At 38.1% G+C, this 27,961-nt stretch overlaps 2 protein-coding genes across 6 annotated transcripts in view; one reads left to right on the forward strand and one right to left on the reverse strand.

Annotated features, from left to right (window-relative positions):
- LOC141967095 (serine/threonine-protein phosphatase 4 regulatory subunit 1-like) overlaps window positions 1-27,961 on the reverse strand; it is a 53,217-nt gene that overhangs the window by 21,589 nt on the left and 3,667 nt on the right. The window contains exons 1-2 of one of the 5 annotated variants that reach the window (XM_074920467.1): window positions 5,668-5,766; window positions 5,495-5,539 (exon numbers count right to left, since the gene is read on the reverse strand). The exons of 1 other annotated variant lie outside the window; for it this stretch is intronic. In XM_074920467.1, the coding sequence (XP_074776568.1) occupies window positions 5,495-5,539; window positions 5,668-5,674 (52 nt within the window). In that variant the 5' untranslated portion in view covers window positions 5,675-5,766. Of the gene's footprint in view, window positions 1-2,209; window positions 2,338-5,494; window positions 5,540-5,667; window positions 5,767-27,961 lie in introns of those variants that run through there. 3 more of the 5 variants (XM_074920469.1, XM_074920468.1, XM_074920470.1) reach the window with 3 other exon arrangements.
- On the forward strand, window positions 6,010-27,950 carry RAB22A (RAB22A, member RAS oncogene family). Its single transcript, XM_074920473.1, has 7 exons — window positions 6,010-6,120; window positions 7,994-8,073; window positions 13,061-13,142; window positions 17,109-17,180; window positions 17,303-17,409; window positions 19,280-19,389; window positions 20,769-27,950. Exons 1-7 carry the CDS (start codon window positions 6,085-6,087, stop codon window positions 20,864-20,866), a joined length of 585 nt encoding a protein of 194 aa, XP_074776574.1. The 5' UTR covers window positions 6,010-6,084; the 3' UTR covers window positions 20,867-27,950.

A 27,961-nucleotide genomic window follows, 5' to 3' on the forward strand; every position in this document is an offset into this window, starting at 1 on the left:
ATCATACTTAAGTAATGCAAATTGTGCCAATACGGCTGCTCATATGCAAGAAGTAGTCTCTCAAACCAGCATGTGTGCTGAGAGTGACAGACACTGAAGACAACAAGCCAGTTTCTGACTTGGCAGGACACAATATTAGGTATTTAAATCAGTAAAAAAGCAGAACTGATAATAACTTGAAAGCACAATGACAAGCCAAATAGGTTGTGTTTGAAACTGTGCCTATGAGACTATATATAATCTAGGCACTCTAGGTTATGCCTCTACAGGCAGAAACCTTCTGTCTACAGGCAGCGGAATGTACATGGTGCCACCATCCTAAAAACCAGCAGAGCTTTGGCTAAATAACTAAAAGCAAACCAGGACTAGTTTCGTTTATAGCAACGGTATCCCCTGTTTGTAAAGTGGGAAGAACAAGAACATCCTCTCCTACTGACACACTCCAAAGACTAAAAAATGTGTATGTAAAGTACTACACATAATCCCTATCTTCAGTATTCTGGTTTAATAAAAAAAGTTACAGTCCTTCCCAATGTCATCCCAATCAGTACAAAGCTTTTGCACATCTTAAAGGAAGGTCTGTACTATTTCATAATGCACTCTGAAACTGACAGTAGGCTAAATTATGTGTATATGTAATCTCACTATCTCCAATATAACAATTTCTTCAGGGTTGAAGTGCCCTACTTTAATCAGAATAACTAAGCTTTGGCTTTACCCTCACTCTTACTTTACCCGTTTGATATTACAAACACTCTTCCCTAAAGAATACCTTAATCTGAGGTGCAGCACAGTGAATTTTGGCTGTAGACTACATTAATATCCATGATAAATCACTTGTTAGATTAAAAAATCCTCTATTACTGAGAGGTACCAAGCCTCAGCTTTTTCCTACAGAAAAATTCCTATTTCACATATAAAACTCTGCTTTCCAATTACTTAACATGAGCCAAAACATTCTCAGAAATACAGTTCATTTAAACAAGAAATAATCTGAACATATTTCAAGCAAAATATTATACCTGGGTCTTCAGGAAAAAAATAAAAAAGCAGATTAGTTTAAGAAAGCAACCAGTCTCCAAGGAACACAGCTGAATGCAATTCTGAATTCTGCTGTTCTTGCAGACAATATGCTCTGACCAACAAGTTCAACAGGATTCAAATAGAAGAAAGCTGTGAGATTAGAATAAATGTTCACATTTCAAATGTATGCACAGATACTACAAGTGAACCCACAGCTACATGATCAGAAACATATGCTAATTATTCATGGCTTTTTATAATGACTATGTATTGTACTGACACCCTTATTTCCATTCAACTGTCATTATTCTTTCTAGTGGCTGTTCTTTATGTATTTTTAAGTTCTGTCAGGTTCCAAACATTTACCTGCACAAGCATATATAATTTATATTGCACAGATCTGTCAGGGATTGGGCTAGCTTCTAGCTTTCCTACCAAGCACAGTATCTGAAGATGTAGCATTCAGCATTTGCTGCTTCAAAAGAAACCTACTGTACCACTGAAAGCTCACAGGAAGTTACACAGCACAGGCAGAATTGTGGATATCCTTTCTGAGGTTGCAACAAACTCCCCATACACCAGCCCCAAACTCCCCAAACCCAGCTCTGACCATTCTATACCTCTGCAATTATAATATATAGATATTTTTCAATCCACACAGATCAGACACTTTCACTAGCTAATTTTTGAGGCTAGCCACCTGTTATAGAAAGAAAGATTTATAACAGCTTAAAAAAAATCAGTATACTTGCCTTGAACTTTATCTAGTGCCCACCTGTTCTTGAATTAAGAAACAGTTTGAAGTGAAGGCTCTCATCAGTTCACTTCAAATATTTCTGAATTCCTACCAATTAAAATGACACTAAAGTAAACCTCAATTCTAAGTTGGACTACAATACTACACCTGGGACTAATTTCGTAAACATGATGAACATGCTTAATTTTACTACCTAGATTAGTTCTATTATTCATTTAAATTAGCTAAGCACACACCAGTGCTTCTAGGGCCAGAGGGAAAACAGAGCAAACTACTTATGCTCAGGATCAAGAGAGTTAAATACCTAAAATTTTTTCCATACACACTCAGCACACATAAGTAAGGAATCGTCATGGCAGAATCCATTTTGTCTCCTCTCAAGAACTTTAATTTTCTTTCTCCATAAAATAAGAAGTCATAGGTACTTACAAGTCTCACAATACACCAGAGTACTATAAAGTAAGTTTCAGAAAAAAGTGAATATTCTTGTCTAATGTTCTTTCATAGGTGAATCAAACATTCAGTATTCTTCCCTCTAATGGTATTAAACAAGCAAGTTTGAAATCTGTCCACCCATAAACAAGAATAAATGTGACAGTATTCACAGCTGAGCTTGAGTTCACTATGCCTTCATTTGACCTAGACTCAAAAGCTGCTTAGAGCCTGTAAGAACACCTACAGGGTGACAGGATTTAACTATGCAATTCAACATCATTAGCTAACATCACTATCCACTTTTCCAGTATAAAACAGTAAATACTAGTGCAGAGTGCAATGATTTAATGAGCTCAAGAAGGTAATTTTCTCTCATGCTTTTCTTAGAAGGAAAAACAACTTTAAAAATACATTTTCTTTAGCTTAATGATGCCCTTTGTAAAATAATTATTTTTTCAGATGATCCAATATCTTACCTTACAAAAAACAACTTTCAAACTGTACTCAATGAATTTAGGTAGATTTTATTACAGCTTCTCCCCGTATTCAGAGGAACCCTGCAGACCCTCCCTTTGTTTCAATGGAATTGATCTTCAATGTGTATAACACTATTTTACCGATTTAGTTAAGTAAAAATCCAGTTCCAGTGATCTATTCCACTGAGATTTTCCTAAAATGCATCACGAACTCTTTGCTAAACTAGTCACTAGATTAGCGCAACAGTGTCTCAGCCTAGATTGAACATTGCTGTAACACAAATAGAAGACAGCTTTCCACATCTTAATTATAAATGCATTATCAAATTAATGAACTTATCTATTTTTAAATCATAAAGTAAGATTTCAATAGTGCTCTAAAATGCACATTAATTTACGTGCTCATCCTGAAACAAATTTTAAGTGACCCATATAAAAAGCTTATTAGTTACTAGTTACGGCAAAACCTTCTTTATCTGAATGTTCTTATAAACTTCATGACTCAAACTGGAGTTTTACCTACATGCATCAAACTCCTTAATCGACTTACCAGACAAATCCGTTACAGTCTAAACAGAACAGCCAAAGACTGAATGCTAATGCAGAATGAACACTTAATTCCTGGTGATGGTCACCCCTGGTTCAAGGCCAAGGCCCATAACAGAACACTACAGGAAGTTTGCATTAATTTTCACTGCTTTACACACTCAGCAAACAGAACTCAAACAACATGCTAGTTTGGAGTTTAGTGATTTGGAAGAAAATTGGAAAGGGAACTGGGAACAATTCAGAAAGACCCAATCAATTCAAATAGCTAAGCATTCATTAGCACTATCAAAGGTTGGGTTGTTTGGTTTTTTTAATTAGAGCAGAGAAAAATACTTTCACCTCTTAAATAAGGTACTAACTACAGCAACAACTCTTGTAGCTCTTCTGCTAGAAGAAGACACCACAAAATAGTCTTTAAATCAGCATAAGCACACTGAAACGTTTCAGCTCACATCCAGCTCAACACATACATGCTTTTTGTCATCTAAAGTGATGCCTTCTAACAAACTTCTTACACTTACTTCCTGCAGCAAGCAACAAACTTTAGTACCTTTTAAAAATCAACTTCTTACAGTGTTATCAAAACTTTAAAACCCTATTTAATACATGTATTTCAAGTACTACCCTCCACACTGAGTACTTCTTCACTTTCTAGTTTTTCAAATAGATAACTGCATTAAGGAAGATGCTTTTTAATTACAGTTTTAAATTCATTAAGATTCAGAGTTACAATTTATCCATATAAGAGAAATGTTAAATATATTTTCAAATACACAAAAATATGAACAAAAAATTAACCAGGAACTCTTACATACACAATCATTTATACATGACAAAAAATCCCAAACTTTTCCTTCTAAAACTTAATCAAAATACCAACATCTCTTTTCTCCGCTACCTACTTGTGAAATACAGAAACCTCAAAGACTGAGAGGAACTAACAAAATCCTACTGAACGACCTCCTGCCCACAGAGGCAACGCTCCTGCGCCTCTTTCCGCTGGAATACTTTAGATATCACTTGTACTCTTAACACTTTCCCGGTGTTTCCAAAGTCCACCTTCCTAAATTATCTTATTCATACTAAATTAGGGGCGAGGGATATCCATCTGTATCACATTTTCAAGTACTGTTAAACAATAATGGTCTTGTACTAAACAAATAGAACGTCTTACAAGAAAAAAAACAAACACATGTATCACTTCTCATTTTTTAATAGAAAAGTTAATCCCGCATCCCAAGTGCCAATGAAACCACCCCACATATACCTCTGCTTTCTAACGCAATTCAAGTTCTTGTAATTAATAGATTTATCTCAAGTAACAGCTCTTACCAAGCTGTCTGATACGTGTTCAGCTCTACTCCAGTAACACAACTCTGGACTATACCAGCTTGAGGTGGAGCTGTTGCCTGGTCCAGCACCTACAACACAGCACTTAACCTAAAACCACCGACTTGTGTAAGCCAACTGCAGTACATACAACAGCGGTTTTTCTTTTATTCCCGCTTCCGAGGTGCGCATACAGCCATCGCAGCAACATCCCGCTGAGGCCATGCCGCAGGGATGCGGGAACGGCAGAACACACAGCATCCTGCGCAGCCTCTAGAGCATTTAAAAGTCTCGCCCGTTTGAGCTACCGCAGCTAGGGAATCACTCGGCCGCTCTAGGCTGATTTCCACCGACACAACAGCGGAGCTAACCCTCTAAACCACCGCCGGCCGGAGCCGTTTTCCTCTCCCAGAGATTCATCGCGGGCCATTGTTGGAGATGCTGTTTACACTGAACCCAGCGGTCCAGCGGCCATTGGACACAGAGAGGATGGCCCCTGGGAAGGCCGGGTTCCAGACACCGCCCCGGGCCTGCCTCCTGCCCGCGGGTCCCCCTTCCCCGGCGGGACAGCAGCTGCCCCCCAACACCCCGCTTCAGGAGGCTGCCCATCCCTCGGCAGCTCGATCCCTCAGCCGGCACTTGAGAGCCTGTAAAAGGTGAGGCGAGGGCCCACGGCTGAGGGAGGGAGCGAGCCCGCTTCCCCTGTCAGCTACGCGCTCCTGCAGACCCACAAATACCTTGTTAACTCGTGAGCCCTAACACCCTACAAGCCTTCACCTACCAGCACAAGCAGCCTCAAAGTCCTCCCCTCACCCTAACCGGGATAAAAACGCGGAGAGGGAAGGAGGGCGACAGAAGGACCCCGGGGTGGGAGACCGGAGGATGGCCTAAGTGTGAGGCAAAAAAATAAAAAACAGTTACTCACAATCATCTAAGTCATCCTGCAAATCCACAAAATACAAAGGGATCCCTACAAACAAAAACAGAAGAGAGATACCGAAGGGTTGGTTTCAGAGGGCTACAGCGAGGACGGCGGCAGCCCCAGTCGAGCCGCCCCAGCGCCCCCCGCCCGCCGGCCCACCCGCCGGCCCCACTTACCGGCCATCTTGGAATGGACATGGGCGAGGAGGAGGAGGGGAGCGGGAGGGCAAAGGGAGGAGCCGCCGGTACTTCCTGCCCCCGGGTCAGCCCTCACGCAGCTGAAACGCGACCGGTTTAATAAAGAGTCGCTGCCAGGGGGTGGGGAGGGGCGCGAATCGCCCCTCAGCACCCGCCGCCGCCTCCTGAGAGGGAAGAAAACCGCGGCGGGCGGGGGTGTGGTCAGGTGACTCCGGCGGGCGGCCCAAGATGGCGTCGCGTCCGCGGAGCCTGAGGAGGAAGGTTTACTGGTAACCACGGCGTGGGGGAGGCGGGGGGCTGCCCCCGCAGGCCTCGGCTGTACGCGTGTCTCGGGAAGGACTATGATCGTTCTGGGCTGTGTCTCAGGTGCTTGTTAAAGGCGCAGCCTGCCCGGCCATGGCTCTGAGGGAGCTGAAAGTTTGCCTTCTGGGGGTAAGTGATCTGCAGCTAGCTCTTCATGGGGCCGCGGCGCGGGCTGGGGGCGACAGGAGGGAAGGGCCTTGCTGAGGGGCTGGCTCGAAAGGCTTTCTCTAGCCGCAGAGAACCTTTGTGTGAGCCCCGGGGAGGCTTTGAAGGGGAGCTCTCCCTCTGGGTGGAGCGTGGGCCTCACGCCTGACAGAGCTGCTGGCGCGCCCCGGTTGTCCAGCCCTGTCCCCCTGAGGAGACCAGGCGGCTGGGAAGGCTCTCCCCTCCACGGGAGGGGGGCGTTTTCCAGAGGTAAATAGCATTCCTTTTTTTTCCGGTGCTTTCCTTTTAAAAAAAGAGAGGAAGCACGTACGTCCAGTGTGTGCTTCCTTTTCAGTCACAGGTTGTTTCGGGCTTGGAGTTGACAAAGTAAATAAATAAAAAGCACCTGAAATCAAACTTGTGGGAGAGAGGGAGGGGCCTGAGCTCTTTTTTAACAACATATGTAGGCTTCGAAAATGCCCTTAGTGTTGCAGGTGGTAGAAGGAGACGGCAAAGTGAAGTAGAAGCTTAAAGAAATCAAGGCTATAAAGATGTGTGTTGGCTTGGTTTGGTCTGAGGGCTTTGCTGGAGAGCCTCAGCTGTCTCCACCTGTGTCTAAAGCCTGTGTTGCACAGTATGACTGGCAGAATTGTTTTCTGCTTCTAAATGGCCATATTGCTCCTCAGAGGAGAAAAAAATATGTGTTTCCGTGCTCTTTGTGGTATGAAAACATTTGGGGTAACTACTAGCTACTTGTTTGTGTTCGCCCGACCTGAGAAACCTTTTGTCATGTAAGAGAAGGAGAGTTAGCACCCAGGAAAACTGGTCCTTGAACTCCCAGAGACAGGAACTGCATCTGTGTTTTTTTCTTTAGGATTTGCGCTGCTTAATGAGACTGCTAATATTATAAAATCTAGAACTGAGACACTATGATTTTCCTTGAGAATAAAACCACTTGAAAAGCTAAACACAAGCATACATATTGTACCTAAATTTACTACAATATTCAGAAGATTCAAGGAAATGCATGAATGGTGTAAAACTTAATTTTTCAATGAAGCAGTTTCCTCAGGTTTTTTTCCTTTGAAATTTTAATGACTCTGGAAAGGTAAAGCGAAAAGTTTGTCTTCACCTGTCTTAATTAAATGACCTTTTAAAATGTCTAGCTACTGTTGCGAACAGTTTTACTGCTAATTGTTGAGTTATTTCACTCATAAATACGTCTTTTATTTTTTACTTTTTTTAAGCTGTGGAGTCAGTGGTGTAAATGCATACATAACACAGAATTTTCATGTTATGTTTCCTCTTTTACCATTTATAGCTCTGTAAAGTTGCATTAGAAACATGTTTCAGGTGCGTCACAGAAGAAATTTCAGGTCTTTCATTAAGCAGGGTGGGACGGCATTAGTCAGAGGTTGAAATGTATGTGTCACACTTGTATAAATTAATGTGTTCCAATGGCTTGCAAAAATGGAGTACCACAGTCAATTGCTGTATATTTTTCTAAAAGTGGTAGATGGGTTTTCCCTACTCCTGTCCAAATGCGATTTGTGCATAACTTTTTGGGGGAAAAAAAATATTTGAATAACCGATAATAAGCATGAATGCAGATTTTTATAGTCCTTCATTAAAAACATATTTACAGTTTTGCTTAGAAAACTAATTTATCAGAGACCTTTAATTCTTATACTAAACAAATATAACATCTGGAGTATTCCAGAATCTAACTTGTCTGAGATGCTCTGCAGGAATGTGTTACTCATGCACAGTGTATTGCAAGATTTCGGGACGAAAAGAATATTTTGTTTATAGTAACTAAGGTATCTTTCAACTGTTTCTATTTTTTTTTTTTTTTTAGGACACTGGTGTGGGCAAGTCAAGTATTGTGTGGAGATTTGTAGAAGATAGCTTTGATCCCAACATCAACCCAACAATAGGGTAAGAAACTAAGTAAAGTAAAGGTGACTTATTCATCTGAATATATATTTGTACCTCCTGGATAGATCACTTGAGGATTCTCCATATGTGGCAGCTAAATGTGGTAGTAAACATGACCACAGTCATAATTAGCGCATGAGCTACCTTAGGAGATGTAAGAGTAATCAGAACTCCTGTAGCTTCCATTATCATATCTAAGATCTGGACCTATTTTGTATTCTTAATCTAAGCTAACAAAATTCTTCTAGGAGTCCTTGGTTATGAATAAATTATACTATAGATGTTTCTGTTAAAGGAACAACATATTTTTCTCATATGCTACTCTTAAATTTCAAATTTAATTATTGTGCAACTACATGATTTTTTTTTTTTTAAGAGTCAAGTACAGTAATAAGTCTCATAGGTTTCTGAAGGTAGTTAACATACTAATTCAGGTTGTGGTTCTCTTCATGAGTTAGTTCCAATGTTATACAGCTATACGCAATACAAACACATATAAGTGATGAAGTTCTTAATAGAATTGGTCTCACAGGTAAGGATATTTGAAAGTTGAGCCTCAGTAGCAGCAATGTTACTGAGCTCAAATCTTCAAATGGATAGAAGGAAGAGTGAGCATCAGGAATTCTTGTAGTGGTTGGATCTCTTTCTTGTTTTCTTTTGCTGTCTTATTTTTGCTTTGCAAGTGTACGGGTTGCTGTGCTCAGAAGTAATTCTTTACTTACAGGAGGACTGACTTCACTTGATGCTGAGGAGTGGGGGAGGGGTGTCAGTGCAACTTCCTGTCTGGGGGTATCACACAGCCTCTACTACAGCTTTGACCAGAAAAGATCCTGTTGATAAAGATCAGTTGTGTCTCATCCTGCCCTTATAAAAAAATGTGGTTCCTCTGATCTCTCTCTCTCTTCTCCCTGACACCCCATCTTTTTTTGAGTCTAAATACTGGTATCAAATTGCAAGATACTCTGTAAGAAGTCTGCTTTTGTTTAAATTTCCCTGTTAACAAAGGTAGCCTCTGAGAAGGATTACTAAGTATTTTTCTTAGCTCTTCAAGGTTCTTTTTTGGACGACAACAAAATTGATGTGTGGATAGCAGTGATGCTGCTGTTTGCTTAAGTAGGGGGGCAAGTTCAGGTTGTATAGAAAGTTCAGACCTACTGTCCATTGTCATATCAACTGCAAGCAAAACTTCTTCAGGTGGACACTATTGAAAGATCCAGGTGTTATTACCTCAGGTGTTTGAGAAATTGGTTACCTATCTTCATTCCTAATCATCCGGAGTTTAAGTAGTTGGCTAATACGGGTTGTATCTACAGTGGCCCAAATTTAGCCATTGTGTTCATGCAGTTTTCCTAGGGGAAAAGAGACCTTGAGGTCTGCTTAACTAGTAGGTGACCAGGTATGGTAACACAGACTTAAGTTTTGCAGATGAGAGGTGCTTAATTATTTGGCTGGGATGCTCTGGTCTATAGTTAGATGTATGTCACCACACATGTAGGCTACACGGGTTAAAGATTTGAGTAACCCAGTATGGAATATGCATTATGTCTCCAATCACGTGTGAACTGCAGCCTTCTCCAGTCAGCTTTCAGTCTAAATTCTAAAATGCTGTGCTTGATGGCTTTGGGCTCTGCATGTCTGCAAGACTGTCTAAAGCTGCAGAGTGAAGATTGAGATCTGAGATGTTTCTATCCCTGCATAGTAGAATTTTCGATAATCTGGGGAAAACTCGGGAGAGAGTTTTCTGGTGTTTTTTCTTTTTTTCTTTCCTGCCGGAGAAGGGCTGAGACTGGAATGAACTTCATCAAATCTTGTTGTCTTCCCTCCAAAGTCAGTTTCTTCTAATCTGGTAGTTTTCTGACTGTGTGGTGCGCGAGTTGATTTCTTATATCTTTTTTTTTTTTCCCCTTCCCTCCAATGTAGCACCTGTCTGTTTGAAGGCAGGAGCCGAAAGAGATCACACACACATCTTCCCAGGGGATTGTCTCTAACAGATACTGTGTAGTAACTTAAGGTGCTATTAAAAGATGCCAGCCATTGCAGTAATGAGACTAATGTGTAGAATAGAATTTATCTTCACAGGTTGAATGGCAGTACTGGGATTAGTATACTTTCTTAAAGTGACAGACTAAAAATCTATCTTTCAGCAGTCTTAACAAAATCATTCATTGATCTGAGGACTTGGTGTCTTGATAGTTTGCTATAGTAGTATAAATGAATGAAAACTTGCCCAAATGCAGGGATTGTGTGAAGCTCCAATAAAATACAGTCCCACAGTTTTAGGCGAATTAATTTTGAAACTTTTTCTAGACTGTGTTCTTATTTCCTAATTGTGGTGATTTAGATCTAGCCAGCAGCCAAACACCACACAGCTGCTCGCTCATGTTCCCCCACCCCTGGGGGAGTTGGAGGGGTAAAGGTAAGGAGACTCATAGGCTGGGATAAAAATATTGATAATAAAAATAAAATTGTATTTCATTATTACTATTATTAAGTAACACATAATGTTGATTGCTTAGCACCTGCTGCTCAATGCCCAGCCCAATCCCAGAAAAGAGAATCCTGAAAACCCAAGTGAGCTTCCCAATCAGTCCTTGTCTATATACTGAGCATAACATTAGATGATACGGACTATTCAGCTGGCCAGTTTGTGTCCATTGTCTTGACTATGCTTCCCCCCACCCTCAGCTTCTTATGTACCTGTGCACTAGCAGGACATGAGAAGTTGAAAAGTCCTCAATTTCTTAGCAACAACTAAAACCACAATCTTATGTTTCCTGCTCTGTTTCCATTCCTTTTGGAATTATCTGAGCAATCATACTGTGTTGTCATGAATGTTCATCATTCAGGTTCAAACATGGGCGGATGTAGAAACCCTATTAGAGTTCTGCAACTTTTGTTCTCTCTGGGTTCTGCAGACACATTTTGTTTTACCTGACCAGTGTATATCTGTAGGCTGTAGGTCTTTCATTATAACATCAAAAAGGAATTATGAATGAGTATAAAACTACTTTCAGGTGCATCTTGTTCATGTAATTATAGCGCATACTTGGCTGGGAGAAGCAGCTAGGAAATTTAGTAGGGCTAAATGCCTGTTTTCTTACTAGAAGTTGTTGAGAATAGCTCTAGTTTGCAAGCTTTTGTTGTCCCAAAAGTGGTTTGTCTGAACTGTTTGTTCTTTGTTCTGGTTTTGTTTGTTTTTCTTTTTTTTTTAATTGATGTCTGTCACAATGAAAGCTTCCACTTGTCAAAGAATTTCAAGAAGCATTTAACCTCTATTGTCAGATACCATTTGTGATGTTTAGTTGTGATGTGAATTAGAGCAATGCAGCTGTTCAGATCAGATTGACTGTACAGGAATGTTTTGGTTTATAGAATCAAGATAGATAAACTTCAGTGAGAAACTATGATTTAGGGAAATTATTTCCATGTTGTCCAGAGAATTCAGAGTTGATGCTTAATTTGGAGCAGTCTTAAGGAAGTGGAAGTCTTTGTGCTTTACAACACATACTCCTATCACTTTATTTTCTGTTACTTGTTGCTAGAATACATCATCTACGCATCCACATTACAGTTAGATTCTTTTTTTCTTAGGGATGCTGCAACCTTATGTTTGGATTCTTGAGAGTAATCAACTTTGGAGATTGACATACTATTTGGCAAATCATCCGAGTTTAAGGAATGGGGAGAAGATTACCTCTTCACAGTTGAAAGCATTGTGTAATTGCTCCCCTTCCTTTTTTTTAATGTAGATAGCTGTTTTGTCTTCCTATAATATTGAAACATACGCAAAGACTCCAGTTAATATTAACTACAAAAGTGTTACAGACATCATTAAAATATATGCCCTACTGATACTTAAGACCCAAGATAAACTGAAGTTCAGAGTCTTGGACTTCGGTATTTAATGTTGTTGATCATGCTGGAAGACTCTTGCTCTCTGACTCTGCACCAAGCTTAGTGTACTGTAAGAAGCTCCAGTACAGGCCACCTCCAAGATCCTATCCCGCATCATGTCCAAAACTGAACAGCAGAACAACTTTGGAAGTCTGCAGTATTTTTAAATTACAGAAATTAAGCACAAAAGGTGTTCAAGATCATAAGATAGGATCTCACATGCTTATTATGGCATCTATAGTTCCTATCCTACAAGCATTTGTCTTTTCTACTAAAAATGTACCTACAGCTAGTAGATGTAGCAAAGAACTCCCTCTTGTAAAAGATTAGGTCTCTGAATTCTTGTTCTTGTGGAAATACACTGATTCATATAAAGCGCAAAGGTACTTTACAATATTTTCCAATATTTTACTGTAAAACATCTAGAAGTTGAGGTGGGCGGGCAGCTGGAGCATAGGAGGTTTTTTTTTTTTGCTTGCTTGTCTTCTGGAAGTGCAAGAACCTCTGCAGACTGAACATTATAATGACAAACAGGATTTGGGAGTTGTACAGAGCACAGACAAGAAGCAAGTTACTCGTTATTGATTTCTCGGTCCTCTTAACACCTACCAATAGTGATATCAATCTCCCATATTTTATTCCCAAGGATGGACTTGGCAGTGTTTGTCTGAATGTTAGTACAGAGATGGAAAAAAACCTAATATAAAAGTGAAAGATTTGATCTTTTTTCCCTGGAAGTTTCCAGTATATACTTAAGTGAGACACTGTAATGACTTCCTGCGTTTAGGAAGAATGTTGTTAAAAAGGCTGACCTTCCTGATTTTTTTGGTCATACATCCTTTATTTTTATCAGAAGCTTAGGAACAGTAAAAGCTTATAATATGCATCATGTTCATTCTGTTTAGTTGAATTTTATCCTCTGAGTCCCTTTGCCTCATTAATTTCAGCCTTTATGTATGAAAATCTTCATCAGTTTTGCATGTGTGGGTGAGGAAAGCACTTTTATTGGAATGTAAACCTCTTTAAAAGTTCATGATAATGTTGTAAAAATTTATTTTATTCTGAAAAGCGTAAGCTGTAACTTTTTTTCCAGAGCCTCATTTATGACCAAGACTGTACAGTATCAAAATGAGCTGCATAAATTCCTAATCTGGGATACAGCTGGACAAGAGCGGGTAAGTGGAGTCAGTATCTGTGGTGATAGTTCTGGCTAGAGTTTGGGTTGCTTTTCAGCCCTGCCCCTGAAAGTCACAAGGTGATCAGGTTTTATGAATGTGTATTAGAATGTTTGTTTCTATGCAGATTCCTATCAAGATACGGGTGCTGTAAATGTGTTTATTTTTCATTGTTACCATGGTTAAAGTACAAAGTTAAGGATGATTAACTAAGAAGAGCTTATAAAACAAAAGACTGGGTTTAGATTCACTGAAAGGGAGTGCCATTTCAAAAGAAAACAAGGTGGAGAGTGAAGCCAGCAACTAAGTCTTTACTACCAGTTCTAGCTGAGTTTTAAGCTTTCGGCTGCAGTATTTGCAGCCAGTGCAACTGGCAAAATAAGAATGAATGATCATGTTTCGTAATACAATTAAGGCCCTGATTCTGGAAAAATATACAACTGCTAAAACATTGTTAGCTTCAGTGTTAGCATTATTAATGTGACTAGGATGTGGGTTTAGGCTTTCAAAAGCAGCGTTTCTAGCAGTGTTATGGGTGTTAACTGATCTTTTATTTTGTAAAGTTTTACTTCTCCGATCCCATAGTGTTAGAAGCTGTGTCAAGCAATATATTTTGAAATTTTGATCAGTGTGTATAGTTCTGAGGGGAGGCAAGAGAAGCTTTCAAGAAAACGACTAGTCAAATCAGAGTTAATTTGCATGATTTTTACTTAGGTTTTAAAAGGAAGACTTTGCTAGTTAACTTATTTGTTTATGGGTTACTAGTAGAAGTGGTAGAAATTATAGTAGCTGTTTTAACAGTGCTTGTTCTTGCAATTTCTTGACTGTTAACTACTAGCAACTGTCAGTTACTTGTGTTGAGTTTATTTGGGATGTGAGCAAACTATAACAAAGGTAGATACCAGAGCTGTCCCCAGTAAGAGCCAGTTTGATCGGGTTGGCCTGTTACTTTAGGATAATAACTGGCAAATGCAGCTGTACTATTTTTCCGGATTTGCTCTGTTAAACAGAGACCCCAAACAAAATGACCACCACCACGACAAAAAACCCCCAACACAACAACAAAAAACCCTTGTAAAGGCTTAGACATCCCTGTTCAGAGTTACTTGACCTTTTGGGGTCCTGGTAGAACTGACTTGCTAGCTTTTTTAGCTTGATCACAGCCTTGGTAGCTGGAAAGTAACTCAAGTATATTTGTATTGCATTTCAGATTTTGAATGACAATTTATTTCCTTCCAGCAGCACCATATAAAGCAAACTTATGTTGTCAGGGATGTGTCCCAGGGATATGTCCAATAGTATCCGTTATCAGAAATATCCCAGTCCTTCCATTACTAGCAGTCAGTCAGCAGTTGCTGTAAATAGTTTGTCTTTAGTGAACATCCTAGCCCATTCTGAAACGTTAATGCTGGAATGTGAGTGTCTGAGAGGTAGAGTATGAATTTTGAGAGGCTGCTATTCTTAAATGGAAAGCTTTATAAACATGCCTGCCACAACTTGGCAGGAAACATCCATTACATATTAGCATTCCATCCTGTTCACTTTAACTGTGTTTGCAAGCGATAGGAGAATGCTGTAATTTGGATTCCATACACTATGATCTGAGGAAGCATCTCTGTACATGACTAGCATGTTCCTTGTCTTTCTGTTTTTAGACTTTGAGTGTTACCTCTTTAATTTTCTTCCATGCTAGCTGCATGATATCTTTATTGAAATCAAAAAGGGAAAGATGTCTTACCTGGGCTCTGACCCAAGAGTTGTGGTATCTGTGAAGCTTATGTTCCACGCCTGAAAGAAGTCACTGTGAGGCCCTCGTATATCCAAGGAAACCAGTAAAATAGGAGCAAGGATATTTACTTTGAAATGCTGCCAGTATCTCCATAGATGTTTCTTTCTCCAAAACAGAACTGCGCTATCACTTAGCTGCTAGTCACAAATGGTCTGTATACCTGCCATGACCTGAAATCTGTAGCACAGTTTTCTGGTCATGCAACACATCTGACAATAAATTATGGCAGGGATCCCTTCTGTAGTGATCTGGAATACCAAAGATGTCCACACCATTCTTGGAACTAAAATGTCTCTACTGAGCTATGATGTGTAATACACAGCATTCATAGTCCTGGCTTCTTGAGGAGCATTTGCTGTTTTCCACTTCAAAAGTCCAGCTGCCACACTGGGCAACTCCTTGTTCTGAATGGCTTCAGGGAGTGACTGGCTGGCCAGCTTCACTCCAAAGGTGGAAATGTGCACTAATTCACTTCACACAGCTCATTTCCCTACACACGCATGCTTTATTTCTTCTCTCATTTCTTCTACACTGAGTAAAGTTGATAGATTACTTATAGCAATTGGGATTTTTGCCTTCTTACCTCATAATTTTGACAGTGTCTCTGGGTAATTACATTATGTCATCTTAATAATTCTGTCAAAACATAAATTGGAGGCTGGAGGGCAAGCTGAAGTCTTTGGAAAAATAGCAAAAGGCAAATTCAGTTTCTGGTAACATCTGTTTTGTTAATATATTTTATCTGCCGACTGCTCTTAGGTGGAAAAAAGTATCTAAGTGTTAGCAGACAGGAAATGAGTGATAGAAAATCAGCAAGTGAAAGTTGGTTTATTCCCAATATAAGTAGTCAAATAATCAAAAAGCCAGGTTGCAACCAGTCCAAGTGGTGGTTTACCAAATATGTTTCTTTTTACATTTTAGTACTTAAGAGGAAGAGAGGGATTATGTCCCAACATGAACTGAATGCCTGCCTGTGTTTTCCTTTCCCATTATTAAATATTTTTATATTCTGAACTTTGTGTTCAGAATCCTGTTTTCGAAACAGAATTCGAGAGCCAAATTTAAATGGTCTGGAATTCTGCATTATAGCAAGATTTTTATGATTTATAATATTGCTCTCGGTTGAACTGTACTAAGCAAAAGGAAATTGATATTTTATTAGAACCAACAAAGCCTTTATGAAAAACTGTATTCATTATTTTTACCCTGAATAATAAGATGCATGAAACTCTAAATTACATATGCTAACATCAAAGCAGTACATGCAGCTTACTTGGTGCTTTGAGAGTTTTGGTTGCTAGATTAGTTGTCTGGTACTTTTTAAATTGACAGAATATCACACTGTTTTTAAGAATGCTTGATTGGTGTTTTTGATGCAACTTAATCATGTGTTCTGTCACTTTTTTCAGTTCTGAATTCACAACGCTCTGCCCATGCAAAGGTACTAACCTGGTTTATACCCTGCAGATGCAGTACCAACCTAATATGCCTGCTGTAGATTTAATTCTGAAAATTACAATAAAATTACTCTAGCCTTTTATTATCTAGCATGTTCATTAAAGCTCTGTTTGCAAGACATCATATAGTTGTGGGCTTCTGCAGTTTTTAAACATGCTTCAAACTCTGGAAGAAAATCTTAAGGAAAATCCCTACAGCCATAAGTTTGATTATGAAGAAACCAACACTTCTAGCATTTGAGAGTGCCATGACTGATCCAGCATTTCAAATCAGCAGTAATATATACTAGTTTTTTTGAAAGTACTTTTTGTCCAAAAGCAAGTGTCTTAGAGGAAGAAGTGAGTTCAATTTTGATTATTTTCCCCTTGCTTGGTGTTTGAAGTTGAGCATATATCCTGCGAGTTTGTGTCTGTGTATAATCTACAGTCTTTTAAATGAGAGATTCTAATCTAGTCAAAATAAGGTCAAGTTTGGCTTCCTGTTTTTTGCAGTAGATGTGCTGCTGATCCCCAAACTATTTATTGGTTGGCCTTTGTGAAACAATACTTTCATGGAAGTTTGTGCTCTACTGCAAAGCCTCTCTAATTGTAAAGGAATGTTTTCCACTAATGTGAATTTATAAGCTTGTTTTCACTTTCTTCAATAATAATTACATTAATAAGGAAATCATGGAGGTCAGTGAAAGATCAGATTCATAATGTATGATGGCTTTCTTTCAGTTTCGTGCTTTGGCTCCAATGTATTACAGAGGGTCAGCAGCAGCTATTATAGTGTATGACATCACAAAAGAGGTAAGAAATTTAATCTGGACCCAGCATTACAATTTCTGGGTTTTTTTGTGTCATGGGCTAGTTCTGACTCTTAATTCCTTCTTTTTTTTTTAATTTCTCTTCCCCCCCCCCCCCCCTATTAGGAAACTTTCTCAACATTAAAGAACTGGGTTAAAGAGCTTCGACAGCATGGACCTCCAAACATTGTTGTAGCTATTGCAGGAAATAAGTGTGATCTTAATGATGTAAGGTAAGTAACTATTGATAGTTTGGAGGTTTTAGTTTAAGCTTGTAGTGCTAAATACTTCAAGGTTTCAAAGCAGGTGAAAGGTATAGAGTGATTTAAGCTGTTTTGCACAAGCATTATAGTTTTATAAGGGGTCTGAGCTGTTTTGACTGTCAGAAGATTTGGGTAGTCTGCCCTTGGACAGTCTTGCCCACTTTCCTCCCCTGTGCTGGTGTGGTACATGTGTGACTGGGCAGTAAATCAGGCTGTAAAATGGATCCAGATTAAAACTAACCATTTGAAAAAAAAAAAAAGGAAAGCTAATCCAAGTGTATTTATCTTTCTCACACCATGAACGTTTGCTGGCATAACAGAGGTGGGATAGCAGGGTTAGGAATGAGCAGTTTACAGGGAGACAGGATTACCTTTTCTGGTGGCAGTGCCAAGTTACACAAGCCTAAACTGCCTGTGAAACGACAGTGTAATACAAGCTGTTTACCTCACTTTATAAGAAGTACTCCTGTCAGTCTGTAGCACCTCATTTTGTTAGGAAAAACATCAAAACTGTTGGAAAGCATTGTGTAGGTTTTTCTGACTTGCTTGTTCAGGTGCCTTCCTTCCCTGCTTAAATACTGGGGTGGAATTGGCTGTGGCTGAAATAGTTGCAGGGAGCGGGAAAAGCTCTTGAGAAACTTTATGAACAGCCACATTTTCAAGGAGGCATGTACTAAAAACAAAAGAAGCCCTTTTTTATTGATGTCCTGCTTAAATAAGCCAAAATTCAGAAAGAAGGTGTGTGTAAACTTCTTGTTTTTAGATTTCATTGGAAATGGTACCACAGCTGGTGTCTCAAAGGAGACAGATGGTTATATGTTTAAAGAACCACTGCAAAGTTGGTTATTAGTGTAGTTTTACAAATTGTTTTATAGCAGTTATCTAGTGAGTTCTAGTAACTTTTGTTAGAAGTAGCATGTCTCTTAAAGGAAGTATGGCATAAAATTACTTAGAAGACAAATATAAGGCATACAGTATTAAGTCTCACCTGCTTATTTCTTGGTGCTTAGATGGCATCATAAATTATGTAAGCATTGCTATTCAAGCTAATGAGCAAGATTCCATGCTCTTTAGTCAGAGGCAGTATTTGAGTCACTGATCCAAAGTATGTGCTTTGGATATCTTAAGTCCCTTGTTACTGAAAGTAGCCTCTGTTTTCTAGAAATTCCATGTGAAGTATACAAGGTATAGTCCAGTCCTCTCTCCACCTATTGGGGTTTGATTTTTTTTGTTTTTTCATGTTGTTTATGGAAACACACTTTATCAGCTTCCCTACTTAGGGGTGCAAAATAACTTTTTCACTCCTTGGCTATGTTGTGTGCTCAGTCTAAATATATTCGTGTTTATAGCTATGTCTTCATGCTTCATCTAAAGTAAATGCTCTCCTAACAATCTGTGCAGCCTTGTGAGATACTGGTTTGTAAACAGCTGTAGGAAATCTACTGGATGAATGGAACTAATGCTTCAGGATCTTTTCAGTACATCTAAAACTGGTGTTTGTGTGTGTGTGTGAAGAATAAAGTACCCCCTGATGATTGATTGCAGACCTACATTAGAGCACTCAAGATACAAACTCTGCTGTAATGTTTTCAGATGGATTAAAGCCTTGTTTAGTTTATGATTGTGCTTCAGTGATGCTCATACCTTAAGGTAGGGAGACAGCAAAGAGTAAAGAATGAGCATCAGCTTCAGGATGAGGGGAGCACTGTGATACAAAACAGGTAAAATACAAAATACTCATTAAATGAAACAGTTAAAAACTTAATCCATCCCTTAAGACGTTAAATAATGGGTTTTTTTTCTGCATTCATAGTTTTTTTTCTTTGCTTTGTTTTTCCAGAGAAGTCATGGAAAAAGATGCTAAAGACTATGCAGATTCCATTCATGCAATATTTGTAGAGACAAGTGCGAAAAATGCAATAAACATTAATGAACTCTTTATAGAAATTAGTAAGTATATAAATGGATAACATGCTTTCTTCTGAAATAAATTCAAGTAGAAATTTGATTAATGTGTTACTTTTTGTGCTATTTAGTGGAGAATATGCTGACTTAAATTTGTTAGTCAGACATGAATACAAACTGCAAAATGAGCTGTATAAATTTTGGGTTATCTAATGACCTCTAAATATTCCTTCTAGAGATTTTAAACCTACTGTGATGCTGCTGGATAAATAGCAAGCAGGGCACTCATGTCAGAAGTCAGTGTCATCTTACTATATCTGTTATTGAATATTTCAATTGGTACTTCCAAGGTTATGGAAGGGAAGGGAAAAGGAATGAGGAAGATAGAAACTTTATACAGCTGAGAAAAGGCATTAAGTTCTCACTCTTACTGTTTGTACTTAATCTAAACCAGTGCATTTTCAAGACATGGGAATTCATAAATGCAAGGTTACTGCATGGGAGATAGCAACTGTTGTGTGTAGATTTTTCACAAGTATTTTTGTGATACCTTGGAGGGTTTTTTTTAATTAAATTGCAAATCTTTTCTGTCTCATTCATGCTGGGGATGACAATGACAATTTTTTTGTGTGTGTGAATGAAAAGCAGACAGCATTCCAAAGTGAGTTTTGTGCAGTATTATTTGCAGAATATGTTTCAGGCAGCAGCACCCATGTGCAGGTACATGAGCCTGTTTGTGAGAAGAGGACAAACAGCAATCCATTTCTGTGCATGCCCTGCAGATTAGTTTTGACTAATTACAGAAACATTAGAGTCCTTCTAAGCAGTTGACTATATTGAAGCTGATGTAAAAAGTATGTGCTGTAGATAAGCTTCCTGATTTACTGACTTAATATTTGCTCTCGAAAATTGATCTTGAATAAACTATGGAGGGAAAAAAAAAATCATAAGTCCTCCTCACAAAAGAGTAGTCAACTGGGAATAGTCAATTTTAAAGACTGATTAGATGACTAAAGCAGCTATCTTTGCAAGTAGTTCTGTGCTAAGCTTGTTGCAGGTGATGTACTGTGGAAATACAGGTCAAGATGGTGGTTCTTGATGAAGATATTCCAGATGGTATTGCATCCTGCGGAGTATATTCTCAGGGTGCTTTTATAGCTTAGCTCTCCCAAGTCTAGATTAGTCTGAAGTGTAAACACTGCAAAATTAGCTTAAAACTGCCTCTACTCTTCTTTTGTGGAACCATACCACTTACAGATATAGTATAGGCTGTTAACTGCCATCCTTCTGTTACGCAGGAGTGTCGTCACTAGTAACGTATAACTAATCAAGGGCACATTTTTGTATACAAAATGTGCACTGAATGCTTAGAATTAGTTTCAGGTATAATGTTTGCTATAAATTTTTTTTCTGCTTTCCTGTAGGTCGCAGAATTCCATCAACTGACACCAACCCCCCATCTAGTGGTAAGGGCTTCAAACTTAGAAGACAGCCATCGGTGACAAAGCGCAGCTGCTGTTGACTGATCCCTTAGAAAATCAGACTTGTTTATACAGTAGGTGGTCTTGGAAGTTAATAGTTCACGTTGGGTTTATATTATCAGTCTTAGATCTTTATCTGCTGGTGTTCATACACCCAAGGTCCCACAAAAATGGACCAGTTTATCTGACATCTGTACACTCGCAGAGAAGACTGCAATCGTAAAGTCAGCCTGTTTACTTACAAAAAGTGTAATATCTCTTGCATTCAAAGGGAATCCATCATCACTTTTTTGGCCTTGCTTGAAAGGAGGGTGACTATATGGATGGTAGAACTGAAATGTTTAATAGTTTTGTAATCAAGATTTTGGGGGTGTTTTTGTAAAAAGGGAAATGAGCACTTTTGTGGGACTTAAGGGTGGGAGGAGTCTGGAAGTTAGATGTCATTTCTTCCTTTTCTTCAGTGAGCCTTATTTTAGATTTAATTGTAGCTAATCCAAAGTACGATGGGACAGTTGATGCGAGATGGCTATAGAATAAGCAACTGAAGATAAATAGTAGGCAAATCAGTCCATCCAGTCCCCAAATCCCATTTGCACTTTTTATTTAAAGCTGATAGCGCCGGGGGTGGGGACACAAGCAACAGATCTTAAACCACAGACAATCTTTCTTTCATGCTGACTCTAATCACTTTAAGGCAAACTGATATGCTTATAGGCATCTCTTTGTTCCTACAAGTTTTTTAATATTAAGATGTTGGTTGAAGAAAACCTAGTTGTTGCAGTTCTGACTAAATTAAGTGGTTACTGACTAAAAACAGATGCTGTAAACAGATGCTGCCAGTGGTTCTGATAAGACCTAAAAGTTTTTGGGGAAAGCTTTTAATTGCTTGGCATGTGTAAAGTGTTCATATTATATTTATGAGACCAGTGTTTAAAGTATTATAAATTATGTAAAAACAGTAAAAAAATAATGCGATCTCATATACTCCTTCCATTCCACACTTATGGATAAACTCCTGGGGAATCTCCATCAGGTTTTTTCCTGTGATTTAGGTATTGTCACTGTGAGTTCATCCAGAGGCAGACTGAAATTCTTTCCCTTTCAATGACATTTGAAAGGGCCAATAGGGAATGCTGTTGGTGCAGCATGAGGTCTGCTGTTGAACAAGTTTTCATCTGTGGTGCACCCAGTCTTTCCTCTTTTGGGCACAAAAATACAGATAGGAAGTAACCTTAAGACACGTGGTAATGTAGATCATTACCTCTTGGTTCCTGGGCTTTTTCATCTGTGAGGGTTTTTAGCAGATCAGTGGTTAGCTTATTCTGCATTGGTTTTAGTACTCTTTCAGTTAAAGTATAGGTTGTCCATACCCATTTGTGCTATTTTATTTATTTTTAATTTTTGTTTCCTACCAGCACTAGTGAGAAACTTTATACTTTTAAAGAAAACGAGCTTAATAGACTTGAGTATATATTAAAATACGCTATTTAGCTTTAGTATCAAAATGAGGTAATGGTGATGATGCTTATTCTTTGTTTATAATCTGGTTTTCTATCATCTCAAGTATTTTCTGACAAATGTCAAAGAGTTTGTAAGAAATGAAAGGACTTGTACTTCACATTAGTTTGTATTAGTGAAAATTCTTGTAGAGCTCTTCTGGAGCAAAACAGGTGAACTGTTACAGTGAGATTTTGAATGGATCAGTATGTTTTAATGAAATTTGGTGACTACACTTTTATCACACCTTTTACTTACCCTGCATCGTTGATTACACCTTCTTTGCCACAGTTGTACAGGCTGTGTGCTTATAGAGAGCACAAGAAGTGTATCTTCATCAAAGGCTGTTTGAAGCCCCTTTGGAAATTGGTCTTTAACAAAGCATCTTACAGTAGAGATGGATTTGTGTTTGGTGTAGAGTCTGATGTACGATTTATTTTTTATGTCGCTCAAACCAAATAAATTATGAACAGAAAACTTTAGTACTCTTACAAAATGCTTGCTAGAAACATAATTAGTAAAGAAAGAACAGAGTAAGTTTGCTCTTGGGCACATTTTTAATTATCAAAAAGGAGGTTAGCAATTAAATGTAGAACTTTCACAGTGGCAGTCATGGAAATCCCCAGTTTCTTTTGAAATATCTCAATTTTTACTCCCAGCAATTTTTTAAAAAAATAAATTATATGGTTATCTAATTCAACTAGGTTTTTAAAACACTTTGTGTTTACAGTGCCTCAGAAGTCTTATTATATACCAAGATACCAGGTGCTTTAGTATCTTAACTGTGATACAGAAAATACTGTTTTTATTAAAGTTGGTTAGTAATAAATTTGGAAATTCTTGAACTTTGAAGGATCACAGGAGAAGGAAAGTCTCAGATATTGGGAATATCTTTCATGTAGATTAGTCGAAAAAGGAATTTCAGACATTAAGTTATTCTTATTGCCTGTTAGCATGTTGTAAAAATGGAATTTAAATCTGTTTTTCAGTGAGCTAACAAAAATGGTTTAATAGTATTTATCCAAGATTTATTATTGACTTGAGAAGAAATTGTTGGATTCCAGGCAAGACTGAGAGCTAGACTAGTATTGACATTATTGTAGTTCTTTCCAGTCGGGAGAGGTCCATATATCTTAGAAAAATCTTCATGATCTGCTTTGTGACCTATCCTCACTTATTTGCTGTACGCCAAAATTAGACTTAAAAAAACAAGTTAAAAAAACCCACTCCAAAACACTTAAAGAAGCAGCAATAATCTGGCCCTTCTCAAATGTCTTAATGCCTTGGACTCCTTTTGTTTTGTTACCAGTCTGAGTGGAATGCCAGCATACTTCATATCCTTTTTGCAGTTCTGATCTTGAATTACTGCAAATAATGAAAACATGGAAATAGCCAGTGTTTCAGATTTGTCCAAACTATAGATACTGAAGAGAGGCTGCTTCTTAACACATGCCTATTTAAAATGACAGACTGTTGATGTAGAGTTCTTTTTATTGATCAGTTGGCCCTAGCTGAAAGCCAGAATGCAGTCTTCCCTTGATGAGATGCACATGTTCATTGTTTCATTTTTGTTGGAGGAAAATGGTTTCTTCTGTATTAATAATTTGTTAGGCTATCTGCTTTCATCTTGCACTAGGCTTGCTAAAATTGATTGTATTTTGTCCTAACATAGCTGCTTTATTTGGAGATACATTAGCCTTTGAGTGTTTGGAGTGCTGATGATCAACCATTCCAGCTAAATTTTTAATATCTTTTTTTCTGTTAAGAAGCTGTTGAAAAAGCTCAGGACTGAAGTTTTTATTCCACTATGCCTTTCTGCTTAATGAATGGAGCTTATCATAGAGACTAGACTTTCAGATACTCTCAAAGGGAATTAATTGCTGCAAAACAAGTTTGGAATGGTAAAGTATCATGTATGTAAAAATGTAACGAGGTGCATGTCATGCCATTGATCCAGAGTATTTTCTAACTGACAAAATATGACTGTTTCAACTTCTAAACAACACCAGTTCTGTCCCATGAAATTTAACAGATTTGTATCAAAACATAATTTGATAAATATCTAGTTATTAAGCTTTGGAGCAACTTAAATCTGCTCCCTAAATTTTGGAGGGTGTCTTCATCTGACCCTCTGAATCACAACAGTCTCTTAGATAACTTGCCAGGCTCTTGATCTATGCTGTAGATGGTTTTGTAGTATATTTTATATAGAAGCTGAAAACTGGCATACTAAATGCCGAAGTAGGTGAAATCTGGGAGCTTATGTTTAATAACAGAAGCATCTAATGGTCAAACTACTGACAATTTTTATAGGTGCTTTGAAAAGTTCTAAGACAATTCTAACAACTTTTGCTGTTGCCAAGAAGGTAAAGACTTTGTTTATGTTATTGGATCTGTGTTGAAACAAAACAAATAATTGCACTTCAAATCCTTACTGATGTGAGACCCTTCCTTTAAGTGCTACAGGATCAGACAGTTAATAGTTTAGAGGGGTGTTTTATGTAGACTTGTTTGATGTGTTGGTGTACATAACAACAATTTAATGCCACCAGCCTGCTCAAGGAAGATAATTTACAAGCTTGGGAAGAGTAAGTGGAGAGGAGACAATGCCTACTTACTGATTTGGAAGTCTAAACCTGGTTGAGAGATGTGGGATTCATTGGGAGCTGTCTGCATTCATGGTTAAAGCTTCATTTTTAATTACCAAAAAATAATTCAGGCTGAATATCAAGAATGGTTTAAAAGTTGGCCTCAACAAGGTTTTTGTTAGTGTTAATCTTACATTGTTCCTTAACATTAGTGTAAATTTCCATTATAATGTATTAAGTATTAGTTGGAAAAGGAAGCTTTAGCAGTGATGTTTGAATGACGTTCTTGTGAAACAGTCTTTAGTGTTTATTAAGGATGGTGTAGTCTATTTGTGGTGTGCTATGTCAGCAGTCTGCAAAGACTATCTTGGGAATTGATGATTTACAGGACAAGCTGTCTGACCTGTGTAGCTAGTCACCCCGTAGCAAACCTCACTTACAAGCAGCAATAGCTACATAAAAGTAGAAAAAATAATTTCAAACATGAGGAGAATCTGAATAATTCAGACTTCAACTTTTACACTGCCTATTAATGTTCCAAAGCTACATGTATCTCTCTTAAATACTTTAAACCTCTAAAATAAGAGGCTCTTCTGTTCATGAACAAGAGAGAAGGACAAACTTTCTTAACTTTTTTAGCAGGAAGCCGTTTTACAGCAACCTGAGACTGTTTGTATGCCACAAGTCAGTTACTTGAAGCAGGAGAATTGTGTGCTTGGAATTAAGCTTCTAAAAGATCTGCACAAAATTCTCTAAAGAAAACTCTTAAAATTTTATGGTCAGATCACATTCCTAGTAATAGATCACACCCCTAGTAATGCTAGGTGATAGAAGATTTATAGAAATGAGATGTTGGTTTGAATTACCGATCTAAGATAGAAATACAGGTTCTAATATAAAAAAGTCATGTCAGCTGTCTTTTTCAGAGTCTCATGGCTCCCGCTTGTCAAAAGCAATACACTTGAAACCACATCTTTGTTGTTTATACAAGAATTCAGGTGCCAAAACATATTTCCCTAAAATTATTAGGCCTTCTGACACCACAACGTTTGTATCTGAAAAATCCCTTCTGATATTTTGGAGGTCTCAGAAGTTTGAATGCATGACTTGGAAAAATCAAGCAGGATTACCAAACTTTATCCATAAAATGTCACAGATAACAAATCTTTCAAGGGATATAAGACTATCTTGCAACCCAAGAGTACTGATGGGCTTAGTCTCTGACATGTCAAAATGATCCTAGGGTCAGCTTTTTCCTCCTTCCCCTTCCCATCTCTCCCCCACCCCCCCTGAATTTTTAACATAGTGTTGTCAGAGTGTACATGCTATAAACAGCTATTCAGAAATACTCAGAAAAGTTCTGTTGTCTTAGAGTTATTTGGTGCTTCCTATTTTACCTGGAAAATCAAGGCAATAGGATGATTTGTCCCCCTAAAAATTGGGACAGCATTTGCTGAAACTCTTTTCATTCTAGAATAAAGACTTCTAAGAAGAAACTATTTTGCTTTTCCTATGACATCATCCTGCAAGTTGAGGTTCTTAAATTCTTACTTAAACACTAACAATTTTATTTAAGGAGCTAATTACCTTTGTAAAGGTATTCTTTTAAGAAGGTTGAGTTTTTCTTTGCTTCATTTCTCTGTTACTGTTTTCACATATGTATTATTGAGAAACCTGTTACTACTTTTTCAAATGTTGAAGGATACAGACCCTCTTTCCGCTACGCTCTTCATCTGTGTCTGATACTCCATCCAGTTGTTGCACTTGGATATGCTGTAACTCTGACACCTAGATAGATTCACAGCTACTGTCTTGCCTCACTTTTACTCATGTTACAGTATGTATTTCCTATTAAATCCATTATGTTTTCTTGATCATTTGTTCTTTGTTTCCTTATGGAATTTAGCCAAGAACAGGTGGTGAGTGTGTTTTTCTCCTTAAAGGTTCTAGAAGTATCTGTCACAGCGGCGAATATTTGTAAACAAAATGGTAAATCATTAGTACAGCATTATGAAACTGTTACGAAAACAGCAGCTGAGGCAAGTACCACTACTGTGTTATACCACATAACAAAGGCTAAAAGCACATTCACCTGGGGGAGCAAATTATTGTAAGGCTCTAGTAACATGACATAAACTCTTCTGTATTTTAACTTCCTTTTTTTGTAGTTCCTGTTTATGAATATTGTGTATCCAACATTGAAATTGTGACACAGTGAACTGATTTAAGACACAGAAATGGATCGCATTTCTGTAGCTGTAAGACACCTAAGACTTCCTGGCAATCTTCACCCTTGTACCCCCCCATTCCCAGTACAATGAAGAAAAAAAAAAAAATCATTCTGAAGGTTTCTTCCAAACAAGAAACTTTGCATTTGTGTATTTAGGGCACAAAAATAACCTGATACGCATATAGCTCTTGCAGTGTAATAAATGTTTGCCTGTAAAATTAAGCGTGAAGGGTTAACCTTTGTATCATCAATTCTTGTCCCTCCTAAGAACGTTCTGCCTTTTCATTATAGGATTGGGTTAACCTGTTGCAAAGATTGAAAGGTCTGTGCCTTCTTATTATAGTATCTCTTATTAAAACAAACTTAAGCCGCTCAAAGTTACAGAGCATTTGCAGCACTGTAAACTGCACAAATTTGCAACCATTGCTTCACTGCATGAAATGTAGTCAGATTACTAGTGATGAAATATTGTAGTGATGAATTCCCAAGCTTATGAATGTTTTGAGACTTTTTTTTTTAGTCTTCTCTTAGGCTGGTCCTGAGAGCGTGTACAGGTTTGTCTGTATTGTTGGTTTGTAGATGCTAATGAGGAAAACCAAGCTTTTGTTCTCTTTTTGTTTGAATTGTTACACTCCCATATAGTGCATAGAATGCAAATAAAGAAATGTTGATTTGGCATAATGTAAACACCCTTTTCAGCCTAAGCATTCATAATAAACTTTTATAGTGTAATAACATGCTAAATCACTACCAGTCTGATGTATTGTGCAAAAAAAAGGTGTAAACATTTTATTAATAAAAAGCTTTGTTTATAAATGTGC

This window comes from Athene noctua, chromosome 16 (genome assembly GCF_965140245.1).
Source record: "Athene noctua chromosome 16, bAthNoc1.hap1.1, whole genome shotgun sequence".
Classification (NCBI taxonomy): Eukaryota; Metazoa; Chordata; class Aves; order Strigiformes; family Strigidae; genus Athene; species Athene noctua.